The 8,951-nt window shown below is 43.0% G+C and overlaps 1 protein-coding gene across 6 annotated transcripts in view; it reads right to left on the reverse strand.

The window, feature by feature from the left end:
- The window catches only part of MARK1 (microtubule affinity regulating kinase 1), a 64,007-nt gene extending 55,334 nt beyond the window's left edge, over positions 1-8,673 (reverse strand). For all 6 annotated transcript variants that reach the window (XM_086744453.1, XM_086744450.1, XM_086744449.1 and 3 more), the window contains exon 1: positions 8,331-8,673. In XM_086744453.1, the coding sequence (XP_086600579.1) occupies positions 8,331-8,381 (51 nt within the window). In that variant the 5' untranslated portion in view covers positions 8,382-8,673. The remainder of the gene's footprint in view (positions 1-8,330) is intronic.
- Positions 8,674-8,951: the final 278 nt, after the last annotated feature.

Here is an 8,951-nt window from a genome sequence, read left to right on the forward strand (position 1 = left end):
GATGTCATTCTCTCTTCTGATTAACATATCTTATTTTGCCGCTTTTGTGAATTCTACGGGCCATGTGTTTAAATACAATCCAGGGCTACTACTCTACTTGCTGCCAACACACCATTAGGGTCATGGTGAACAAGGCAGACACTGATCTGAAGTCATGAACGTGTTTCATTCTCTCTTCAGTGTAACTCAACTATGTTTATCAGTCCTTACCTAAGAAATCATTAGGACTATGAACACACATACCACGTTATTATACGTACCAGGCATTCAAAATCACTGAATAATTTACAGAATGTTTTACTGCTTTTTTTTTTTCTCTCACAAGTGCTTCTTTAGATTTTGTACACAGCTTAGAAATTAAAACAAAGAAACTGGCTAAGGCTTATTGTAACCAAAAGTCCTCTTTTTGATATATTACCAGTCTTTTGAAGAACATAAGTGTGACGAAAAATAATCCTTTTTCCAAAACATGTTGTATTATTGTATTATGAATGTAGATTTCTAGAACATCTTACATTTTTATAAAATATTGCAAACTTGAAACAGTTTGCACACAAAGGGCCAGGAATCATAGGTACTGAGCGCTTAAATCTTAAACAGGAGTCTTTACAAAAGTGATCTTGATCGTAAATCATGTTAATGCTGACCAAGTAAGTGGAGTGCAGACCCCTTCTTATTGTGACATCCACAGCTTACACTTAAGGTGTCTCATAAGCATAGAAATGGCAAGATAAAAGAAGGACAATTACTTTATCCTGGATCCATACACAACAAACAACAGAATATGAGAATTTGAAAACACACAGACGATGCATTCATTCCAGCAGAAGAGAGCCTGCTTTCACAATTATTTAAGTGATGTAAACTGACTGTTGACCAGCTGTCCTGATAAGGTGAAGAATTTTAGAATAATATAATGATCTTCCATTCTACAGAGACGCACAGAAAACCTGTGCTTTTGGGTTTTACATAAATGCCCTCTATTGATCAGTCATGACAACCTAAGCCATGGTACTGCTCCATGAGTGTGTTCTGTTCATTGCTTTAGAGGTTAACTATAGTCCAGCCGAGTTTAACTGTGCACATGCCTTACTACAACTGTGAGCATATGTCTTTCAGCATAAGTTGGTGTTTTCTTTGAAAGCATACATAAAGAAATCTCTGACAAAATGCTCATCTTGGAGAAAAACAAACAAACAAACAAAAACAAAAAAACAAGCCAGAAACCAAGCAACCAAAAACCAAACTACCAAACTTTTTCTTCCAACTACCACCTCAGTTCAAAAAGAAGCAGGATTATGATAAGCAGAGAGAGTACTTTCCAATGCTTCTGCCTTAAAGCTTTACTGATAGCTATAGTGTGTTTCATTGCTACTTAGAAAAAATAAGATGAAACAAGCACAGGGAAATCTGCCTTAAGAACAAGGACCATCTTATCCTTTTGGAATTTTTAACCTTAGATTCACTAGGATGCTCATCAAAAATGTCCAAGCTGCATCATCAGATACAGCTATGACATCTTACACTGACTTTGAGATCTCGGCAATCCTTTGATTTTATTATTTTACTAAGTTATTCACAGAAAAACAAAAAAGGAGACATTTTATTTCTCTGTTGAAATACAACTGGCCCAATTTAAAGCTCAGTTTAGCACTGAGCAGAGAGAAGACACACAAAAAAGTCAATTTAGAATGTGAAAAAGGTTGAAAAATGTTAACAATTAAACAGGCTTGGTAGTTGATGTGGACAAAGAGCTTATTATTAAAACTCAGATTCAGTTGCATTATATTTATTACACAAAACGATGTGAATGTTTTGTTGGAACTTTCCTGCTTTCACAGTTGTTTTCAAAAACATTCAACTGCGGAGAACATTTCATCTTAATTTACCACTACCTAGAGGGGAGTAAGCATTCGAGAATGAAGACCCAGAAAACACTGTGAAGTCTCAAAAAAAATTTTTTGGTGATTCTGAAATTCCAGGAAGATTAAAAGAAAAAAAAAAAACAAAACACACACACACACAAAAAAAACCCCACCACCAAACCACTAGAAAAAGCAAGCATTGTGTTTCCAACAACAAAAAACCTAATAGATTGTGTCATGACCACAACACAAATAAGCTAAGTCTGAAACGCGTCACTGTCCACAGCAACTAAAAGTAGTATATTTAACCTGAAGAACAGCACAGATTGTAAATGTATACTGAAAAAAAAAAAAAGGTTGAAGCTACTAAAAGATAGTATCTAAACAGAAGCGATAAAGTGCTTTCTCTCTCTGATATCACAACATTTGAAAAGTTTGCTCAAACACCCAAGTTGTTAGTAAGTCAGTTTGAAAGAAATCTGTCTTAGGGCTTTAGTTGCACTACAGATTTCTAGCTCCACATTAATAATAAAATAATCTCTCCCTTTTACAGGACAGTTTCTCAATGAATCTGCACTACTGGAAAATAGTATTTAAAGTTCCTTCTCAAACATCAGCAAGATATCTATATTACATTCTGAAAACAAGAAAAAAAACTCTGCAAGTGCAAATACAAATCACTGATCGGAACATAATTTTAGAGAAATCGCTGTTATCTGCACTTAAAAGAAATATGAAATTAGTACTTCTTCTGTGTTTAAACTATTGATATCAATTAGAAGTTAGCAGGAGCTCCTTCTGCTAAACAGCAGCAATTATGATGGTAGAAACTTACCACATTTATCGTAGAAACATTAATTTCCAAATATAACTGGGTGCTGGGGGGAGGGAGGGGAATCCTGCCTTTACTGACAATTAAAACATTTTAAGTGCAGAGCTAGAAAAATTTAAAAAGCTATCTTAATACAAACAGCAGGTCCACATGATCAGAAAAATATCATGGTAGAGACCCCACCGACAACAAGGCTCCATGGAACATAATCTCCTTGTTCTAGCTCAGTGTTTAACTCCACTGACCACGTAAGTACAGTTTTTAGAATGCCAACCACAAACAATCTAACTATGTTTACCTATGAAGTATGAAATGAAACAAGTTGTACAATCAAACTGCATTAACCCTTTCTGAACTTTAACACTATATCATAGAATCATAGAATAGTTAGGGTTGGAGGGGACCTTTAAAGGTCATCTAGTCCAACCTCCCCGCAAGGAGCAGAGACATCTCCAACTGGATCAGGCTTTACCTTTTACTCTTTATGATGCCTAGAAAGAACACTGAAGCGTGAAACTATGTTTTCACTCGTTTGTTCCAAAACATTTCTCTTTACAGAAGGAAAATGAAACTAAACATCTGTATCACCTGTCCCATGACTTTCTATGATTCACATGGAAGGTTAACTTCAAAATGGATAACATACTTCATAACAAATGAACCTCTCTCCATGCATAATGCTCTAGCTAAACATGTGTTTTACCTCACAACGTAGGAGCTCGTTCAAGACCTGAACCATAGCAAAGCAGTTTACATAGAGAAAACACAAACCTTCGAAATATGATTGGAACAACATACCCTGTTCTTACCATTCAAACAAACATACAACCTAATGGTGTATTTACGATCAAGAAAAATAATCTCACAAGGAAAAAACACAGGCATTCTCCACTTTGCTAAAGCCCATCTCCTGTGGATAAGAAAGACACAGCTGTACTCTTGAACCCATCAGGCTTGGAAACTAGGCCATTCTTCTGCTTAAGGCACTGAACGAAAGAATTCTTGTCAGATACTTTCTCCCACGCCCCCTCTGTCCAAATCAAAACCATGTGTTCTTATTGTGCAGAAGCAGATCCAGAAAAAAAAAAGCAGAAAGAAATTAAACACAGTATAATTGTTATTACCCCAACCTCACCACTCATTCCACCCTCTTATCTCTTGCCCTATTTTTTTTCTCTTTAAAACACAGCTGTCTACTTGCCTCCGCTATCAGAAAGTCATCCTTAACCACACCCACTTTAGCTGGCATCTGAGACATAATTCTTTCCTTGCTAGCCCTCAAATGGGTATGCATGTCAAAATTATAATTATTTGTATGATAATGAAGCAAATCACATGATCATAGGTCAGTCTATTATCTTTCCTTAAAAATCCCTCTGCCATGACATCTCTTAATCATTCCCAAAAGGCACTGGCTAGGTAAGGCAAAACACAATTCCCACATTCCTTCTCAACCCTGGCCAGTGTTATCATCCAGTACTCCTGCTTTGTTTGTTTCTTCTTCTGTCGTAAACATCTCTGCAGTAGAATTAACCAACTTTTATGTGTCTGAAAAGTACAAAGCAAAACAATTCCTTAAAATGTAGCTAGATGGGTGACACCACAACACAAATAAATAGTAACACCTTCACAAATAATAGTAATGCCTTCAAAGGACTACATTACTCTTCCGATAGGAAAAAAAAGAAGTATTCTTACACCAGACTAAGAGGGCCTTATGTCAGAAAAAGCAAAACTACAGCATTCTCTTTTGTACTAATTTTACTAAAGCAAATACTATACAGTTGACTGGTGAATCTCCATGAGTCTCTTCTTGTAGAGAGCTCCCCAGAACATCTCAGAGAAGATAATACCAACATAATTCCTTTCTTTTGCCTTAATTCAGGAAAACCATTCCCCATGGAATGGGGATACAATACCATATGAAGGGAAAAACATAAAAGCCCTCCTTTCCTCAATTAATATCAGCTCAATGGAAACAAGAGAGTTATTCTAGCTCAAAGCTTTTGATCCCTGTCCATCTCCTCTTCCAGCCTCAGCAGAGATGGGAAGGAAGCTCAGTTTACCCAAACTAACCCTAACTGCAAGTGTTTGAATGCACTGAAACATTACTTACCACAGCCTATGTAAAATGTATCGAGAGGAAGCTGTAAAGAGTTACATGTACAAAATCAAAACTCAGGAAAATTTTTATTTTGAATACTACTCTTACCCCTCACTCGACAAAAAACAAATCCAGTAATAGGCATGAAAATAATCTTTACGGTACTTTCCACAGGTTTCCCAATAAAACATGCAACGGGAATAAGTATTTGACAATCATATTCTACTTTGTTTTGTTAAACATACCTTTCATTAAATAGAAATTACATTTCCAATGAAAAATATTTATGGATATAGGCTAGAAAAGTTAAACATAGCATTGGGAGACATAAACAATAGCAAAAAGGATTTTTTTTTTTTAAAAAGGGCATGAATTTCTATAAACCTATCAGTTATACTGTTTCACAACCACTGTTTCCCTCCACCTGTTGTTTGTCTGTTGTCGGCAGTCCTTGTACCTTTCATTCCAGCTTTCTGATAAGACCTTATCAAGTAATCTGCTGCATGATCTTACCCCTTTTAGGCTACTTTCAAAGGATGCTGTGAGATAAAAGGCACAAATAATTATGGAAATATGCACATTTTTCACCCATCCCACCAGGAACTCCCATAATTCCTCAAGGAATGTATATTCTTACGACAGGTGCTATATCCAATTACTACAATTTTTTGTTTGTTTTCAAATGACAGAACCCATGCTTGCATAGTCACTGAGAAAAGAAATTTTATTCATTTTCTATTTTAAAAGAGCACTGAAAGCAGCTGCCAAGAGACAGGGGGTGGCAGTGGTAGGGTAGTTCTCCATGATTTCATGTAACGACATCACGCCACGTGCAAAGCACAGCTGGATGCGTACATAGGTTTGTATGCAGAACCATCAATCAACTCTCTCTGAGATACAGAGCTACAGTCTGTTCTTTGAGAGTCGCACAATGGAGCAACATTGCCAAGATGGCCACGCGTACGAGATGGAAGAAAAGAGCACTCTCCTGAAGATCACCATTAGCTGCAGAACCTGGGATAGCTTTGCTAATATACATACTCGGAAATATGCACTACAAAGATTATTTTATTTACCAGGCCAAACCCACTCATACTTACGCTGCTCCTTAACTCCTCACTCTTTCCAATAACTGCCCCCTTTACTTGCAACTTCTTACCACCTCAGTTACCCAGAGCTTACTGGCTAAACTTTGTGCATCAAGACTCATCAGCATAAACACTACATTAGTGTTTATTAGCAGGAGGAAGCACATTAAAAGTAAATTAAGAGTCTCATCTCACCCTGACAGAATCCATTTTAAATAAAGGAATGCTGCTGGTTCAGGAAGTCAGCAACAGACCACCTCCTGCTCCATCCCACATTTGCCACTTCAGCAAAAGGTCTTACGTAAGGGAGACCACAGGTACCAGAGAGGGCTTCCTGAGGCTCCCCAGCGCGCAGCAGTGACAACCTCCTTGAGATCTCTGCTCCAAAACCCAGATGACGCCATACTAATGACAGCACTAGAATTACTTTGTGCAGATTTGGAAACTTACTACTACACATCTCTTTATTGTTTATCTAACTTGAGGATTATATCCATTAGTATTAGGTTACAGATTTAAACCAAGATTTTCAGGATTTTGTTATCATGTACAAACCTGTTTTTTTTCTTTTTAAGATACTAAATGCACTCTCTGAAATAATAACAACTAAAAAAATAATCCTTACTTACATCTAGGTGTCAAAATAGAGCATTCAAAACTAGTATAATAATTTCTAAATGACCTAACACTTTAATTGAAGTTTTAATTCTATAGAAGTTGATGACTTTTGAGAATACTTACATTTGCCTTGTGTAAATGTACTTTGCAAGTCTTATGTGCTATATTACTGGATACAGGCATAAATATTTCTTATCCCTTCCTGTCATCTATCTCTCATCTACATTCCGATATACATTTGAAATGGCGACTCACGAGTAACATCTATCACTCAAACCTGGACTTTGTCATTTAACGAAATCTAAACTTTCATTCTAATCTCAATCTTTTGTTCTGACACTAACAGAGGACTCATCAGTCCACGAAGAGTAAGGTCAGACCAAACATATCTACTTGCTTTAACTACTGCCAGGCTGATATTGCTATGTCAATTAAACTTCCGCTGAGTGACTGATACTAAAAGCTCATTACACCAAGCTAGAGAGTTTCAGTTCTTTAACTATATTATCTTATTTCTGTTACCTTTATCTTCCAAATCCTCCTCTCATATTCACTTTCTATTTCATACAATTCAGTAACCTCTTCAGCAGACACTGCTGCTGTGGCTTGTACAGTAACAAACACCATGAGCTCCTACTCTTGGCCAGAACCTCTATGGATTGAAGCAATACAAAGAAGCATCTTCTTCTACCCATTCCAACCCACTAGGCCATCTTCCTTCATTTCTTACTTATCACTCTCCACTCAAGCAGAAGTTGGGTGCGATTGCACATGTTCAATTTTGTCTGACTCCTTTTTCTCCTCTCCTGTGCCTTCTGCCACCTTCCCAAAGGCAACTGACGATACCTAGCACACATTCCAAACGTAGCTCTTTTAATATTGGTCCCTTCACCTAAGATTAAAACTTCACACGTCCCATACCACTGCCTATTTAAATAATTACCAGGGACGGACAGGACCAGACACGGGCCAAAATTCTACGATTTCTCAGGTACACGGTCTATTGTAGCCGAGACTGGTTATTTCTGCAGGAAGACCACCACAAGGGAGAATAACACTGTGCTTCTACTCCACCAAGTCCGGGCGGAGCAGAGGAAGAGCGCAAAGATGTTTAAAGAGAGCACAAAGGAAGATACAAACAATCAACTCGGGAGGTACCAAGGACACGACGACAGCCTCCCTCCGACGCAACACAAAGCAAAACAGAGGAAGGAATACAGTAACAGCAACGCCGGGGACCATCTTCGAGGCGCAAACCAAACAAAGACCAAGTACGGCTGAATCCCAGAAGGCGAGACGCGGCCGAGTGCCAGGCAATCAGAAAGCCCACGAGTGGGTGACCCGACCCAGGCAGAGGGGAGCTGGGCGTGGGGGATGCGTGAGGTTAGAGCAGCCCGCCCCGCAACCCGTGGGGGCCCGAGGCCTCTCCCCGCGGGGGAACCGAAGCCAACTGCCCGCGCCGACTCCAGCCAAGTACATATAAGGGCAGCCCGGCCCGGCCCTGCCCGCTCCAACAACGGGTGGAAGGGGTCCTCCGGCCGCCGTGCGAGGCGGCAGCCGCCCGCCGACCCTGCGGGAGGCCCGGGCGACGTGGAGCCCAGCGCGCCGGACCCGCCCCGGCAGCGCCGCATGGAGGAGCCGGAGGCGCTGGCAGGCGGCGGTGCCGGCCCGGCCCGATCCGCCGGGCGAGGGGACGGCGGCGGCGGCCCGCCCACCCCTCGGGCACTCGGCCTGGGCGGCAGGACAGGCCGGGCCGCCGCCGGGTGTCCGGGAGAGGCGGCCGCAGAGGGGTGGGCGAGCGGGGGAAGGGGCGCGGCACTCACGTTCTCCGCGTCCCGCTCGTTGACGGTGGGCAGCGGCGTCCGAGTGGACATCTTGTGGGCCGCGGCGGCGGCGCCGCGCCCGGCGCACTGTGGGGAAGGCCGCCCGCTTCTCCTAGGCCGCGGCGGAGGCCGCCGGCTGCCCCCGCCGGCAGCCGGGCGCACACGGCGGGACGCGGGCCTCCTGCCGCGCTGCCGGCCCCGCTAAGCGCCCGGCGCCATGGCCTCGCCCGCCCGGTCGACCGACCCTCCGCGCTCCTGCCCGCCTCGCCGCCGCCGGGCGTCGCGCAGCTCGGCCGCCGGCTCCTCCTCCTGCCCGCTCAGGTGAGCGGCCGGCAGCGCAGGGGGGCCGCGGCACCTCCTCGCAGCATCCGGCGGCGGCACCGACTCCTCCTCCCGCCGCCGCTGCCCCACGCTCCCTTCCCCGGCTGTCCCGTCCCCTCCTCCTCCCCGCCCCCGCCGCGCCGGGCCCGGCCCCGCCGGCCAGGCTCCACCGCCCCGCGCCGCAGGAAGCGCCGCGCCGGGGCGGTGCGGGCGGGCGCGGCAAACGCGGGTGGCGCCGGGCGCCGGGGTGGGGGCCGGTAGTGAGGGGAGCGCTGGCCCCGGGCCCGAGGTGAAGTGGGC

This window comes from Chlamydotis macqueenii, chromosome 3 (genome assembly GCF_036417535.1).
Source record: "Chlamydotis macqueenii isolate bChlMac1 chromosome 3, bChlMac1.mat, whole genome shotgun sequence".
NCBI classification, from domain to species: Eukaryota; Metazoa; Chordata; class Aves; order Otidiformes; family Otididae; genus Chlamydotis; species Chlamydotis macqueenii.